This window comes from Coptis chinensis, chromosome 7 (genome assembly GCF_015680905.1).
Source record: "Coptis chinensis isolate HL-2020 chromosome 7, ASM1568090v1, whole genome shotgun sequence".
Lineage (NCBI taxonomy): Eukaryota > Viridiplantae > Streptophyta > Magnoliopsida > Ranunculales > Ranunculaceae > Coptis > Coptis chinensis.
In genome coordinates, this window is record NC_141462.1 from 89,166,187 (window position 1) to 89,183,969 (window position 17,783).

Sequence of the window (17,783 nt, forward strand, 5' to 3'; positions counted from 1 at the left end):
TATTAGAGCTCTTTGTCATAAGCAACATCATAAAAGATGTTGAACCAGAGATTAGTTAAAATATTGTTAGGCTGAGGAACAATGGCAACAATACTATGATCTTCCGTGTAGCTAGTCTTCAAAAAGATATATTACAACAATGTACCATCAATAGATTCGTGCTAAGATATATTACAACATGATATAATCGATCTTTTTAGCACGGATCTATGAAATAAAGAATCATTGTCTCGTTTAAATATTAGAAAGTCGGCTTTGGTATCAAAACTAGGTGGACTACAAAGTACCATATCAAACTTGACCTTAATCAGAAAAAGAATATATTTTGGAGGCAAATGGATATAGCAAATGAACCCTAAGTGACTCACTCACTCACCGAAAGGTATTAAAATTTGTGATGTTACTTCGTGGATAAGTTTAGAACGAAGGAGTAAGTCACTAGGTCCCAATCTTTATAGTAAGACGTCACCAATTATCTCAAAATTTTCACTGGCATCACTTGACCGTTTTGAAAATTTTAACAGCCAAATGACCCTCTCCAACTCTCAAGTGTCACACGCCTCACCTCCAAACCATATAAATACTCTCACCAAAGACCTCAAAACCTCAAAAAAAATTCCAAACTTCAAAAAACTCTTCACCAACTATGGAACAAAGACAGAATAACAATTCAAGTTCCTCTTGTTCTTGGGTCAGAAGAGATTGTATAGGTAAAGGATCATTTGGCAAAGTTCATGTAGCTGTAAACAGATCAAACAATCAAGTTTTCGCAGTGAAGTCTGTGAATACAAAAACAGCTCTCTCTTCTCATATTGAAGCTTTAGAAAACGAAATTCAAATTCTTCAATCTCTTTCTTCTCCTTATGTCATTGGGTATCTTGGAAATGACTTCACACATGAATCAAGAACAGAAGTCTGTAGAAACTTACACATGGAGTTCATGTTCAATGGCACTGTTTCTGATTCTGTTCACTTGAATGAGAAAATTGTTCGTTCTTACACTCGTTGCATCGTTTCTGCATTGAATTATATTCATTTAAAAGGAATTGTTCACTGCGACGTGAAGGGGAAGAATGTTTTAGTGACTTCTAAGCTTGGAGTTTGCAAACTTGCTGATTTTGGTTCAGCTCAAAAAGTTGAAGAACAAGGAAAGGAGATTAAAGCACAAGGAACGCCACTATGGATGGCACCAGAAGTAATTCGACAAGAGAAACAAGGACCAGAATCTGATATATGGTCATTGGGCTGTACAGTTATTGAAATGATCACTGGAAAATCTGCTTGGAAAGACTGTGAATCAAGTATAGTGCTCAAAATTGGATTCTCTGATGAAGTGCCTGAATTCCCAGCTCAGTTATCCGACTACGGACGCGATTTTCTTGATAAATGTTTACGAAGAGAACCAAGTGAAAGATGGAATTGTGAACAACTTCTTCAACACCCATTTTTATCAGAAGACATGGTTGTCGAATCGTCCCCAAGAAGTATATTGGATTGGGCTAGTTCAGAATTTTGCGACGAAAACGAAGAGGAAGACGAAGAAGAATATCGAATTAGTTCAAGTTCTGATGATGTCATTAGCTCTGCTAAGGGTAGAATTAATGAATTAGCTTCAGGAAGAGGGGTAATTTGGGAATCTGATGGTTGGGAAGTAATAAGGTCATGCTCTGTTTCAAACAGAGGAGGGGAAGCAGAGACAAGTGGGGAAATAAGAATAGGGACAAATTTGGAATATTCGAATATAATTACGGTTAGTGAAGAAAAAGAAGGGATAAATTTGGGTTTTATGAGTGTAAAAGTCGAAAATGAGAAGTTAAAAGAATATTTGGATTCTGGTTGTAGTTGGGCCAGCAGCTCTGGTTGTTATTGTTGTGGCTGCAAAGCTGGGGTGAGTTGTCAGTATGGGTTTAGAAAAATGGAATTTGTGGTGGTGAAGAGAGAGAAACAGAATTTTATTTGGTGTGAACTGTTTTTATTCTTGCTATTGATATTTATTATTGAATTATTATTAATAAAATTTAGAATTTATTTATTATTTTATTTCTTGGCTTTTATTTTTTCCAAACATGGGGCATGTGATCACCGTCTATGCAGAAGTGAAGTTGGGAGAGTAATGTGAGTTATGGGACCCAATTAAGTCATATATTCATCTTCTGTTGTAAAGTGGACAACACAGATAACTTTAGATGATTGGAAGTTTGGAACCAGTTATTGGAACCCCATTAAAAAGTCAAAATAGATCATAGGTTGATAGGTGTTCGACTGTTCGGTATTCATACTTAATGTCGAAGTAAATTGAACAGAAAAGGTGACAGCGCGCAACCAGTTCCAGTATAAAGTGCATGTTGTCGTGACTTGTGAATCGTGATAGTTGTGTACTTGGTTTTGGTGAGCTGCAATTCTGCATAATCAAATTCGATCTGAAATGCCCAAAACTTTCACCAAAATTCAGTGTTTCGTCAACTATTCCGTACTTCTGTTATCTTTTACCCTTCAAAATATAGTGCTTTTTTCGTCCTAGTCTGTACTCTGTAGCAGGAGGCAGCTGAAAAACTGAAAATTTCAATGGTCAGCCGTCTAGGAATGGAGAGTTAGACCTTTGGGCCTACACCTGTGGGCCAGGCTATGTACGCATGTGGATTAGCTCATGGCAGGGCCCAAAGTCCATAGACTGGGACTTTAAAAGAAAAGAACTAAACCCAAGCCCATAATGTTCCAAACCTTAACGACCTTTGTTCTTCCAGGGCTGGATCCAATAGCTAGGTCATGGATAAGCATCAGTGTGTATCAGAATATCAGATCATCAGTAAAAGTCTTTTTCATTCGGGGAATTTTGACTTAACTCTCCAAAACGATGTAGCATTTTGACTAAACCCTCCATTTTTAAAATCATTTTAGTTTGCCTCCCACTCCGTCAATTTTGTCTATAACAGATGTTGGTGTTTTATCTATTGACTATTTTGCCCTTATGATATGATAGAGCCGTTGGGTTTTATTATTTTAGAGTGTTTTTACTTAATCCCCCACAAATATGTATCAAATTTGAGTTTATCCATGGTCAGTTTGGGTCGGTTAACATAGGTTAAACCGTAACCCAGTCGGTTCAGTTTAGCTATCAGTTCGGCTGGAAATTAGTTCGGTTCGGTCGGTTAGTATAACATAACCGGTTCGGTTCGATTCAAAAAAAGCTAAGAGCATCTCTAGGTGGTAGTATAGCCTGCCTTTTTCTTCATATTTGAAGGAAAAGTTCGGAATATCTCGGAATTCCATCTCTGGGTGGTAGTATAACCGGTCGTATCACCTGCTTGTTCGCAAATTTGGCAATTTGGATGCGGATGCGGAGCGACATTGCAAATGTTGCCCAACTTTTTTTTGACTTAGACCAGCACCAGGTGCGCCAGTGGTACTTTCACACGCCACTTGTAACGTTGCGCGCCAATGCCAATGTTGCGTGCTCCAACGGGAAAAAAAGGGCAAAAAACTGTCGGATTTCTATATCCATATATCTACACTCATCTCCTTTTTCATTTTCACACACAACACTCTCAACCATTTCACATACAACACTTTTAATGTCACAACCAAAACAAGGAATGGGTCCAAGTTGGACAAATGAAGAAAATATTGCTCTTACTAGAGCGTGGATTGAGATTAGAGAAGATCCTATAGTAGGGAATGATCAATCGGGACAAGTTTATTGGGAACAAATTATGGCTAGGATGAATCAAATTCAAGGTTTTGACCGCAACCGTAAGTGGAAGGGAGTCTCACAACGTTGGGCGATTATTTTACCGTTCTTCAACAAATATCATGTTATACTAAGAAAGCTTGAAGAACAACCTCCAAGCGGGTGGGGACGTGAAGACATTGTAAGATTCGTTTATACTTCGTTTAATTTATAATTCGTTTAATTTATACTTCGTTTTATATACTACTTGATATTGATTTTTTTTTTAATAAACGTAGATTTCAGACGCGGCAGTAACTTATACGACTACTACTGGGAAACCATGGATATGGCAAGATTGTTATAATCTAGTAAAAAATACACCAAAGTAGCAAAGAACTCAGTTACGCAACGAAATGCTTGCTCCAAGACCAAAGAAGAAAGCAAGATCCGGAGATATTGAAGGTTTCAATTCTTCACCCTCAACCCCAACCCCAACCCCTTCAACGCCTTACTCTACCCCTTCACCTTCACTGTACTCGGAATATGATCGTAGTAGTACCAAAGGTTTTTTGGAGAGATCGGTCGGTAGGAAGCAGAGCAAAGAAATTGAAAAGAACAAGAAAGTTGTTTCTACTGTCGAGGGTAATGTTGCATCCACTGCTAAAAATATGGATGAATTTCTTGAAGCTTTTAAAGAAATAAAGAAGAGAATCTAAATGGGCAATTTCAAAGTATGCTGAAATTGAAGTAAGAGAAGACACAAAAAAAGTTATTTTTAAAGCAAGAAAAACTCCGTGTTAGAGAGGAGGAAAATGAGACTAGGTTGTTGGCAATGTCACTCGACAAAGTCAATCCTCGTTTGCGAAGGGTTTTAGAGCTAAAACAAGATGCAATTTTAGCTAAATATGAAAAAAAAAATGTTGGATCAAGTAGTACAAATGAAGCTTCCAACGACGAAGAAGCCAATGATGAAGAAAATGATGACTGGCTTGATAACTAGAGTAACTCTAGTAGTATGTAATAAAGGTGATATGTAATAGTTGTCTTTTATTTATTTATTTTTATTTTATGTTTTTGCAATCATGTATTAGTTGTCATTTTATTAATAAAAATTGCAATTCATTTGCTTAATCAAAGGAAGTAAGTTAGAACTTATCAAAATGATTAAATGAACAATTCAAAATCACACAACATAATAATAATCGTCATACAACAAACTTAATATTATAAATCATCAAGTCCTCACTTCCTACATACACCTCCTCTGCCGTGAACTCCTCTTCGTCTGTCTTTGTGCTGAACTCTCTGTCTGTCCATGTGATGAACTCACCCTTGTGCGATCAATCTGAGCCTGTAACTCATCAACCTGGCATTGCAAATTGTCATAATCCACATGAGCCTACAAAATAACTCTCTCTCTCTCTCAACACTGTAGGCGAATACCGAGAAGCGCAAGCCATCAATTACACGAAGATATGTCTCATATCTCATGCGTAGCTCATCCTAAAATAATTATTCATTAATAATTTATGACATTTTCATAATAAGCATTAATAATAAACCAAAACCAATAAAAATAATTACCAGAGGTAGATGTCCAAGTTCAAGCTCTGACTGTAAGACGCGAGTGTCATCAATAGAAGAATGTGCTGGTAAATCGTCTGGCCACTCGGATCACTCAAACTGAAAACCCAAGGCCACTCTGACTGAGGGGGATCTGGCGCTGGAACAAATGTGTGTACAGGTCCATGCTGAAACGTCGGCTATGACGGCTGGCCAATCGGAATTCACATCTGACACCCATTTTGTTAACCGTATGAATGTTGCCTGTACGACCCACAGCTAGGAGCAAATGACCATTAGATACCTTAAACCAATAACGGTAGTACTGCTCATAAGTCTGTAATGTAACTAGGTCAAAAGCCTGTAGCCAACTCCAATGCACGTTTCTCTTAATGACTTGCTCTAAGGTCATGTCCTTAGCCTCTAATACATGGGTAGGCGGATCAGGGGGGATACCAAAGCATGGTGTGAGCTATCTGTAACATCTATCCCCTAAATACCACTCCATATCACTCCCGCAAGTGAATACCATCCTCCTATGAGAAATCATCAATGCGTATGTATCTACAAATCATTCATGGGCGATAATGTACCTGTCCTCCTCCAAGGCCTCCAAACAATAGAAGCTTGTGTGTTAAGCTCGATCCGATTCGCATTGAAGTTATGTTATGACCGATCTCACCGGTCGATGAGACTCGACGAGGTCCGTGCCAATCCCCGAGCCTAGGCCTCTCATCGGTATACTCGGAGGATAGGATTTTTGCAAAGACGGAAATACTCATAAAATCATACCTCTAAGAGAATAACAAACCCTCCCATATGGGGACTACTGACATCACTAGTCTGCCGAGAAGCCCTATCTAAACAACGCAACAAATGACAGTATATGGCTCCACTAAAATCAATACCGCCCAACTCATGCAAGTGCTCAAAGTTGGCTAGATACCCCAAATTAATCGTGGAATAGCCAGAAGGAAAAAAGAAGACGCCCATCAAATACATACAGAAAGCTCTTATATACTCATCAACATGTGTTTGACCATCATCAGAATCAAGTGACAAATAATTTATCAAAAACTGCAACCCTAAATCAGTAGTCAACGGTGTAATGTATACAACCTTGATACCAGATATCCTAACACCGGCACTGTCATATGACTCCTCGGTCAGATAAGGGAAGAAAGTCATCATTTGGGCACAACTCTGGAATTCAGTGCTACATCTCAATGGATTACCTAATCCTATACTCAAACCATATATCATGCAAAAATCTAGTGGAGTGAAGCCCAACTCTCCCTGAGGGAAGTGAAAAGTATGTGTACTATCCCACCATCTCTCAACTAAACTATTAATAACTCCCTGAATGTCAGTCTTATTGTAAGATATGTCAACTAGATGACCAAAGGGAGTCACTAAAATTGCATCTCTAACATGGTCAAGTGCACCGACTTTTTTAATATCATCCCACCACGTCTTAAGCGCATGTGGAGTGCACCGAACTTGATATATAACACATTTCTGATGTACGCAAAATGAAACTACAATTTTTTAAAAAAAAATGTACGTGTTTAACTACTAAAATTAACTACTACTACTACTAATATATGAAATTAAAATACATACTTGTTGTTCAAGAACAACTCTTGAGGCATGCCTATCACGAAACCTCATAGACACCGGCCTAAGATAGCTGAAATCAATAGCCTCAGTAGGAAATTCAAAATCGACTTGCTAATACTAAAGCATCAATGGTGGATCGTCGACCTCGACTCCACGATTTCCAAATTCGAAGTGTTTGGTTCATCATCTAGATCATATCACCAATGGGATTGTTCCAAACGTATGCACTATTACCACTGTTTTCTTCTTCCTCACCGTCACCACTACACGTATTCGTCGTCGGAATTCATTTTTTTTGCTAAAACTAGAGAAATTTAAGTTGAAAAAAACAGTTGTGAAATGACAAAAGTCCGATTGTCGCGCGACATTTTATTAAGCATAGCACGCGACATTAATAAGTATTTGGCGCGTCAAGATTACTAATGTCAATGCCAGGGTGTGGTCTACAATGAATTTCCGGTCGAAATTTGCGACTACTTAGAGTTGGTCGAATTTTACCAGCCTTCTTCAAATATGAAGAGTATGCTACCACCACCTAGAGATGCTCTTCATATTTGATCGGTTTGGTTGCCAGTTTAGACTCAAACCTGACCCGAACCGACCCATGCACACCCTATATGGGAGAAACATTTTTTTTTCTCTTTAGTTTTTTTTTTTTTCAATTTTGCTAATGGAGTAAACTCAAATCCGATGCTAAATTTTGGGGGATTTATACAAAACTTACAAAACTCTAAAGCTTATTGAACACGGTGCAAATTCAAAATGCTACATATTTGTGGGGGTTAAGTTAAAAAACCCCAAAACAATAAAACCCAACTCGCTCTATCTTATCATAAGGGCAAAATGGTCAATAGATAAAATACCAACGTATGTTACAGACAAAATTGACGGAGTGGGGAAAACTCAAATGATTTTAAAAATGAGGGGGCTATCTTGGAAGGGGTAGCACAACTGGTCCGGCTTTGGGTTTGCTCCCCAATGGTCACTAGTTCGATTCCCCTCAAGACTACTGGGGAGTTAAGTTAGAACCGTCAACTTATTATTACTTTCCTAAATAGTAGGGAAAGAAAATGCTTAGCGCTTAAGTTAAAAATGCGGCTAAATCTTCAGTGCGCGAGATGTATGGTGCGCCATCACATCTCGGCCACTCATCCGGGGTGCGTGTGTATTATGAGGCGTAATAATGAATCCAAAGGCCCAAACGACTCAAGCGACCAAGAAGTTCTCTAAAAATGCTATTAATAGAGGCTACTTCATAGTAGGAACTCAGCCTCGAAGGTATATAGTTTGTGAAGATCACTTAGCTTTGAAATTTGCACTCACATGCTTACCATTTATAGATTCATACTGCATAATCCATAGACTACACTGTAGACGCTAGAAGACTCCAGGTACACAATTTAAATTTCACCGTGAAAACAAAAAAAAACAATGTTAGCCATGAGCTATCTCTCTCTAGTATATTCAGTCTACTGTTTTTGTTTTTTTTTTTTATTATCCATTGAATATTTGAATTGCTTTGTATTTTTTTTATTCCTTCTATTACTTCGTGTACAAGTTACAACTGTACAAGTAACGCACCTACTACTTGTTAGTTGTTACTGTTACGTAAACGAATGCGGATTTGTTACGTAAACGAATGCGGAAGCGTGACAATTGGACAAAGAAGATTGAATGTAGTGATAGAAATCGACAAAAACAAATCAATTAAAACAAAGAAGATTGAATGTGGTGATAGAAATCGACAAAAACAAATCAATTAAAATACTTACCAATGCAAAACGAATAACCAATAGAAGTGGAGACGAGATTTACGTGGTTTGGCGTTAACCTAATCTATCAAGCAAAATAGGATAACTTTACTAATCAAGAGATAAACAAATAGAGTACAATCACTCACAAACGAATTCCGAAGAATTCACAAACTTGAGCATGACAAATCCCACAAACCGGTCTCGTATTTATAGATGTCGTGGATATCAAATTGGAATCCTATTTAGAATAGTTAACCAAAACCAAAACCAAAACCAAAACCAATATGAATTTGGTAACCTTATACCAACAGTTACCACTTACCACGTATATCACATTGTGACACTTGTTAAGAACAACTTGAAGGTGAAGAAACAAAAAAAACAAATCTTCCCTCCCTCCCTCTCTCGCAGTATTCACACTTGCATGTATATCTCTTTTCACTTCAAATCGTCACTTTCTCCCTCCTTGAATCGCATATTGAAAACATTTTCCTATTCATTGTTTCAGTTTTGAAAGAAAATAACAACAATGGCTGCTGCAAATGCTCCAATTACCATGAAAGAAACTTTAACAGTATGTCTTCGTTCACTCGATTTCATACTTATTAAACTCTAAGCTTATTTTGGTATAGTATGTTCTGATTCGTGAATGCTGGTTTGTCTTTTTTAAAATTTCGTGATTGCAGTTACCAAGTATCGGGATTAATCCGGATTCCATTAATTTTTCACATGTTACAATGGAATCCAACAAGTACATGTGTTCGAGAAACTTCGCCGCAGAATAGTGTTGTAATTGTAGATATGAGTATGCCTATGCAACCATTGAGAAGACCTATTACGGCTGATTCCGCTTTGATGAATCCTAATGGTCGAATTCTTGCCCTTAAAGGTAGTAAAAATATGTAAATCTCTATACATTGTAATTAATATAATCCTTTGGTGTTACAAGTGATTGAACTTGCGCGTGAGCAACTGAAACTACATTGGTTATTTCAAATGTTTTCTATGTTTAAGTTTAAGTTGGTTAGTTATGTGCTAAATGACTATGAATGTGTGATTCTTTTGTGGTAAATAGAGAAAGCATGCATTTGTAGGTGCTCAAATAGTATATGAACTCAATAAAAAAAAACAAAAAAGCAAGACTGAACGGTGGTGTTTATGAATGCAGTAGTCCTTTGTAAGTTTGGATCATAATATAAGACCTCCAGTTTTATATGCATTCTATGATCTTCTCTTTGGGTCACATTACTTTGTGTATTAATTTTTTTCTAGGTAGAAAAGAAAAGAAAAATAATAAAGAAAATAATACCGGTTTTTTTCTAGGTATATCTGTTCATAGGTGATTGTCTTATATCATTATCATTAAGGTTTTCCTTAATTTTTCCATTATTTAGTTGGATATAACATTTTAGTTACTGCTGAATATTACTGGTTTATGCTGGAAAGTTGCTATGTTGATAAAAAAAGAAACCAGAATCATATCGCAGTGCTTTCCTGGTGGTTCCTGAAACCAGAATCATATTGCAGTGCTTTCCTGGTGCGTGTGGGTGTGCGTGTGTCCTGCTAGAAGTTGTCCTAAACTCTCCAGCAGATCACCTGCAGGTGGTTCAATTGCCAAATACTAAGGGGGCATATTACAAAGCGAACAACCTTTTCCCTCCTATAATCCTATGCTGAAGTAACACAGTAGTTCAACAAAATTTAAATCGCGAAGAATACAACACAGATAATTTAGAACATTATTATGAAGCCTAGATGGATAGCCTCCTCATTTTATTAATTATATAGATTGAGTTCTAGAATTTAACTATCAGTTTTAGTGTTACAAATTACAATCCATGCATACATTCTCATCAAGTCATCATAAAAGGCATCCCTTATATTTTGGGTATCTGGAAAGTGGAAACTACCTGTTTAATCGCAAATTCGCTCAGACATTGAACATGGCACCCTTAGTACGTGAGAACTAGTAGTTTACAGAAATTATTGGCGAATTTATTATATTCTGATTATAGTTTAGAATTCTGAATGGTCTTTATACTACTGAAAATCTGGTTGACAATGAGATATGCAAATTTTTGGTGAATTTATTATATTCTAAAATTTCTGATGATACTTAAAATTTCTGATTGGTCTTTATACTCCCAAATCTGGCTATAGAGGCCTCAACTTGTTAAAGGAAATATGCAACTTTTCTCTGTCGATCAGCAGCGTAGTCAAGCTCTTGAAGCACATGCTGCTTCGTTTGCTGCAACTGTAGTGAGTGCCTTCGGTTCTGTTATCTACCATTGATCTGATTATTGAATTTTGGTGGTGTTTACTTAATGAGTTAGTGGACTTGTATCTATTTTTTTGTCATATACAGGTCCCTGGCAATGAAGACCCTTCTATTCTTATCTGTTTTGCCTCAAAGAGTACCAATGCTGGACAAGTTATGTCAAAGTTGCATGTGATTGAACTTGGTTCCCAGCCAGGTCTATCTTTCATTTCTTCATTCACCTTTCTATTATTTAGTTCTCATCAGAAGAAAACCTAGAATTACCTTTCTCTGCTTTATTAGGTGCAGTTTCCATTTTTCAGCCGTATGATATTTCAAGTGTGATTGATGAATTTAGTTTACCTTTTTATTCTGTTCTTCTCCATGTCCGTGTGGTGGTAGTGTTCTATGACATCCATAGTGACCACCATTGTATAGTAATACTCACAGGAAATTGTTATGTTTTCACTCTTGCCCCGTCTATTTTCCAGTACTCATCTTGTGAATTTGGATAGCAGGCAAGCCAGCTTTTACAAAGAAGCGAGCAGATCTTTTCTTCCCTCCAGATTTTGCTGATGACTTCCCTGTGGCAATGCAGGTAGCATCTTTACCATAATTATGCACAAATCTCTACCATAATTGTATTTATGCGTGATATGATTAATTTCTTGTTTATTATTTTTTTTCTTTCACAGATATCCCATAAGTACAGTTTGATATATGTGATCACAAAGCTCGGACTTTTGTTTGTGTTTGACCTGGAGACTGCAACCGCGCGCTGTTTACAAAAACCAAATAAGTCCAGATCCTATATTTTTGACGACAGAAGCTACATCAAGTGGAGGTTTTTACGCGGTTAATAAGCAAGGTCAGGTGTTAGTTGCCACTGTAAATGAAGCAACAATTGTGCCTTTCATCAGCGGTCAAGTATGTTTATCTAATGTTGTTTTATCCTTTGTGAACAATTACTGAAGCTTAAACAATAAACGTTGCTGTAATGTGTAACTTTATCAATGTTACAGTTAAACAATCTAGAGCTTGCTGTGCATCTAGCTAGAAGAGGAAACCTCCCTGGGTCAGAAAATCTGGTAAAATCTTGCTTGAATATATTTGTTGAACTGTTTATTGTTTATTGTTATCGTTTCAAGGCCATTATTCTTGTTTTTATAGTTGTAGTAAATAGTAATGTCCTCCTGGTCAAGCATTTGTAGCCTCTCATTCCCTGAGAGTTTACTTATATGTTTTAATTTTTGTTCTATTTTCCAGGTTGTCCAAAGGTTCCAGGAATTGTTCTCGCAGGCTAAATATAAGGAAGCTGCGGAGCTTGCTGCAGAATCTCCGAAGGGAATCCTTCGCACTCCTGATACTGTTGCAAAATTTCAGGTCTTCTTCATGGTTTTCTCATTCCTTCTAAACTATATGTTTGCTATAATGTGGTTTTGGTTTGAGGTCAAATTCTTGACCTTCTAAATAGTTTTTATTTCTGTTAAGATTACTGTTATTGTTTTTCTATAGTCTTCAGTAAAGTGCTTTAACTAAGAAGGAAGTAGCAATTTCTTATCATCCTTGTCCAGTATATATTTCCATAGTTTTCTAGAAGTGCGGACAAACTACAAGTTCTGATTGGCTTATGGTGTATGTGTTTTGCTGAGTGTTCCCGTGCAAGCTGAACAAACTCCACCCCTATTGCTGTACTTTGGAACTCTATTGACGAAAGGAAAACTAAATGTGTATGAGTCATTGGAATTATCGCGTCGAGTTCTGAATCTAAATAAAAAGATTCTTTTGGAGAATTGGTTGGCTGAGGATAAACTTGAATGCAGTGAGGAGCTTGGTGACTTTTTTTGTGGATAAATCAATGCGGAAACAACTAGATTAATCCTACATAAAGATTGATCTTTCTATCTAGACAAGACTTCGACACCTTCCAAATACCATCCCAACACTTCTCAATGTCAATTAAACAAGTATATAAAGTAAAACAATTAATGTAAAAGAGAACACACCACAAGACAAAGATATATCGTGGTTCGGCAATTTACTTACGTCCACACTGCGAGTTCCAAACTTTATTAGATATCCAGAATAACAGATTACAAAAGCTCTCAATTCACTCACAAAGAATTAACACTCACTAAAAATTTCTCTCTTACAATCTCTTTTTCTATCTTTTGGTTAGATTCCAACTATCTCACAAAGAAAAAGTTCCCTCTCACAAAGAAAGGTTAAGTTTTTAGAAAAAAAACTTTTCTCTTTATACTGGACCGAAACGGTCGAAGGCTGCTGTGAACACGGTGGGCCTTGGGCAGTATGGCCAGGCAAAAGTCGAGCTCGTGCACGCCTAAAGTATTGTTCATTTGCCAAGAGAGGAGTACGGGCGCGCCTTTGTCCAGGCATACACAAACGCGGGCACGCCTTACACGAGAGAAAGAAAAAAACACATTTTTTTTCTCTACAAATCCTGTAGCGCAGGCTTTCACAATCTGGTCTCTGATAGTTACATTTTCTTGAGTTTCCCTGGTTTTTGTTTGTTTAATTTAATGGAGATTTTTTTTTATAGAGAAAAAAGAGGGAAGAGAAAGAAAGTTCGCTGGCTCTCTGGATGTCTCTAAAATAGTAGAATAAAGGTTATTTTTTGTAATTTTGTTTTTATTTTCACTGCTATTCCCTCTCTTTTACTCCCTCTCTATTTTTCACGTAATTAGTTGTAGATAGTACATACTACATACAACCCTTCTTAAAGAAAAGACGAGAAATGTGTATCATACTATTATGGCTGTCACAAATCACAATCCCACATTAAAAAAAAATCACAACCCTATTCTCAAATAATCTGGTTTATACAAATTTATCGGTTTGCAAGACATCCTTTTTGTTAGTAGTTTTTTATCCAAATCAATCAATACAGGAAATAGAAAATTATGGAATCGGATAATATAAAGTTTGTAATGACGCTCATATATCAAACTCAACCAAATAGATATATTGGCATTCAATCGGTCCAGGGACTATGAAATCTTCAACTTTTCCAAAACTTCATTGCATCATATTACTAAGAATATTAAACTTTCGAAAGAAAAAAAAATGCTTTGTTTTCTAAAATTTATATTTACAACATAAAAAAATGTATGATCCTTTATTTGAGTTTTATTCTTTTTCTCTAACTTGATCTATAAATTGTTGAATTTAAATTTCATTGTACTTTAGTTTCCTCCAACATTTCATTAACCGAAAAAAAGTTCCTTCTAATATGTAAATTTTACTCAATTTTGTTATTCAACTAAGGAGACTGATCTATGAATACTCTAGAATTAACAATAGATAAAATAGAAGATGAATGCCTATTTCAGTAATCTATGATGTCTTAAAGAGATTGCAAGCGGTTCACAATGCAAATTAGATGGAAGGAAAGCATATATACTATATGTAGTGATAGAACTATAAATTAGTATTATAAATTGTGTGATCTTAGAATTTAGCAAGTTAATATTGTGTGATATGTCACACATATGTGATACCCAAAAAAAATGTAAAATGTCTGAAAACAACAAGGCAGGGTTTTGCAAAACTTAGCATAGGATCGGTCTATCATAACCTACCTGCTCCCGGCGCTCTTATATTTTTCACCTTGGTAAAGTTAGTATACATTTCCTTTTATTAGTAAATGAGTCCGGATTCAGCACATGGAAATTTATGTGGGCGCACCCAATCTGGTTAGATTTCATTGGAAATTTATGTGGACACCGTCTTCTTTCAGTGTTACCAAAAACAGCCTGTCAATTAAAATCTTTTAATTTGGTAACTAAATCTGGTCTTTGATGTTTAGATTTGCTTTGTGTGCTTCTTTGTTCACGTATACGCTCGGCCGAATGCAATAGAATCACTTTAGCTTCCTATTTTGTGTTGTGTGTATATGTATGATATGCACAATACATTTTATGACAGACTTGTCTATTCCAAACTTCAAATCAGTTGCTGCTCCCACAGCACTCCAGAATGTGCAAACTCTGTCATTCAATCCTTCATCCCTGATACTGTAACTCCACTTCCACAAATTGATACTGCTTACTAAGCATGGCTTCTTCGCCAGTTCGCCCCCATGGAAATGCATGTGTCTCGCCTTGTTTATTTTGGTTATCGTTGCACCTCAAATTATGTCACGTGAACTCCATAAATTATCCATGGAAGATAGGCATGAGCAGTGGATCGGATGATCAGCTGCGGGCGAGTATACAAGGACACTCTGGAGAAAGAGAGGCGTTTCCAAGTATTCAAGGCCAACGTCGAGTTCATTGATAATTTTAACAATTTAGATGGTCAATCCTGTGTGCTAAGCATAAATAAATTCGTAGTCCAAACAAATGAAGAATTTATAGCATCTCGAAACGGATACAAAAAACCACTCCAACCAAGATCAGCAACATTGTTCCGGTACGAAAATGTTACAGCCATTCCGGCCTACTAGCATGAATTGGAGAAAAAAAGGAGCTGTTACACCCATCAAAGACCAAGGCCCATGTGGTAAGTGAAAATCTTCTAGAGTTGTAACTAACTATAATTTGCTCGTGGTTGCACTTTGAGTTGTACTGATGAGGAGAGATTATTCTTAAAACTTGGTTTATTTTCAGTTAGTTGATTGCGACGTACGCTTATGGATCACGGTTGTGGGGGAGGTTTAATGGACTACGCCTTCGAATTCATCCAACAAAATCACGGCTTGGCAACAGAAGGTACGTACCCGTACAACACAACCACAGGTGGAACTTGTGATAAGAAGGAAGCGTACGTCCCATGCAGCAAAGATCAATGGTCATGAAGACGTGCCACACAACAATGAGAAAGCTTTGTTGAAGACACTGGCTAACCAACCGATTTCAGTAGCTATTGATGCAAGTGGATCCGCTTTCCAGTTTTACAAAGACGGCGTATTAAAAGGAGAGTGTGGCATAAGACTGGACCATGGTGTTACTGTAGTTGGCTATGGGACAAACAGCAATAATGGTATAAAATACTTGTTGGTGAAGAACTCTTGGGGTACTGAATGGGGTGACAAGGATAAGAATGCAACGTGATATTGATGCAGCAGAGGGAATGTGTGGTATTGCTATGGAATCCTCTTATCCGACTGCATAATTAGAAGATAGATCTCCCGGGGAGAAGATGATTGTACAGTGGTTTACAGACTACAAGTACCTCTGTATGCTTTTTACTGTCACTATTGTATCTTACATTTAAGTAGTAGTGAAGCTGCTGGTGTTTAAGATGCCGATGCTTGTAATCTTCAACCTTAAGTTATAAGAAAGTAATGAAATTGTGGAAAGACATTGAATCTCGTAAGTTCCTCTACGTGGTGATGAATATAGGTATCCAATTAGCTATCTGAATTCTTAAACTCTAGGTGATTATTCAGGTTTGTCCATTTCCTAAATGTATGACGTATATTACATATCGTTCCTGTACAATTTGAAAATATGATATACCAAAACGATGACTATGATCTAAATGTTCAGGAAAGTGTTGCAGATGCAAATCATCCCCAACATTGGTAAGATAAGATTACATTGACAAGAAAAAATCAACCAGAAGTATGACTGTTATCTTACCAAAAAGTTCAAAACCAATGAATTTGGTAATTCCTAAATCTTCAGCATTTCAAAAAGAATATATTTGTTAATCATCAATACACAAACATCTTTTGCGGATTTATACATGTAAGTAAGCTGATTTTCACATCAGACCATATCTTCACAATTCACAAGACAAAAAGCTAATTAACCTGCAAGCCTTTCCACATACAGGCAACTGAATTAACAACCTTCAATTTCGCTCTGTTCTTCTTGCCATTGCAGATCACCGCTCCTGCTCCAATTGCCTCCCGCTTATCTGCAATGAGAAACAACAACAAAACAATACACCTTCATCCCGTGCTTCCTTTGCAATGGCAAGGCTCACCATTTAAGTTGCAATAACCTAGTTTATTGTGTTCCGTAAATGAAATCTCAATATTTATGGACATAAAATTGAGGAATATGTGCCAAGGAGCTACCCCTCTATGATCATTCCAAATTCACTGTGAACTTGGGGGAGCAGGGAAAGTGAATCCACAGTTGAAGTCGTGCTGAAATACGGTGGGATCTTGCGGCCCCTTGGTCGCAAAGTCGAAAGTAATGTGCGCTTAACAACCTGATCGTTTACCAAGAGAGGAGTACGGGCGCGCCCTTGTCCAGGCATACATAAGCGCAAGCGCGCCTTACGCGAGAGAAAGAAAAAAAAACTCCTTTTTTCTCTACATTCTCCACCTCGGTGAGGTTTTAACACATAAAACCGAGGCGAACACATCCAGCAAGAAGTACTAGTCCCGGAACTCGCAGTTAACTGCCCCAAAGGGCTATGCCCACAAAAGGCTCTTTCAAACATGTAGGATTTGGAGCAAGTCCAAGCAGTGTTGGAACTTAACTCCGGTGACAACCTTTGTCAACATATCAGCAGGATTGTCATGGGTGTCCACTTTCTCAAGTGCTACATCACCATCCTTAACGACATCCCGTATAAAGTGATAACGGACATCAATATGCTTGGTCCGAGCATGATGAACCTGGTTTTTCGCCAAATGAATAGCACTCTGACTATTACAATACAAAGCAACACTGTTCTGCTCAATACTCATATCATCCAGAAGACCTCGAAGCCATAGTGCCTCTTTCAACGCCTCGCCATCGCATCATATACTCGCCTCGGTAGTAGATAGAGCAACTATAGCATGTAGCATAGACCTCCAACTAACCGGTGCACCATGCATCATAAACACATAACCAGTAGTCGATCGTCGTCTATCTAGATCACCTGCATAATCTGAATCCACATACCTACTGACATAGCAAGTGCCTCCACTATAAACTAATCCCACATCCGAGATACC

The 17,783-nt window shown here is 37.3% G+C and overlaps 2 protein-coding genes across 3 annotated transcripts; both read left to right on the forward strand.

The window, feature by feature from the left end:
* The first annotated feature begins 533 nt into the window (after positions 1-533).
* On the forward strand, positions 534-2,119 carry LOC147489780 (mitogen-activated protein kinase kinase kinase 17-like). Its single transcript, XM_086574730.1, has one exon. The coding sequence runs from the start codon at positions 647-649 to the stop codon at positions 2,117-2,119; it is 1,473 nt and encodes a 490-aa protein (XP_086430856.1). The 5' UTR covers positions 534-646.
* Positions 2,120-10,482: 8,363 nt separating this feature from the next.
* On the forward strand, positions 10,483-13,171 carry LOC147489781 (clathrin heavy chain 1-like). Of its 2 annotated transcripts, XM_086570072.1 has the most exons (8): positions 10,483-10,562; positions 10,768-10,866; positions 10,973-11,081; positions 11,383-11,462; positions 11,560-11,791; positions 11,887-11,952; positions 12,131-12,247; positions 13,044-13,171. In XM_086570072.1, exons 1-5 carry the CDS (start codon positions 10,551-10,553, stop codon positions 11,722-11,724), a joined length of 465 nt encoding a protein of 154 aa, XP_086426198.1. In that variant the 5' UTR covers positions 10,483-10,550; the 3' UTR covers positions 11,725-11,791; positions 11,887-11,952; positions 12,131-12,247; positions 13,044-13,171. The 2 variants fall into 2 exon arrangements, with proteins under 2 accessions (XP_086426198.1, XP_086426197.1); XM_086570071.1 differs by having other exon boundaries at positions 12,131-13,165.
* Positions 13,172-17,783: the final 4,612 nt, after the last annotated feature.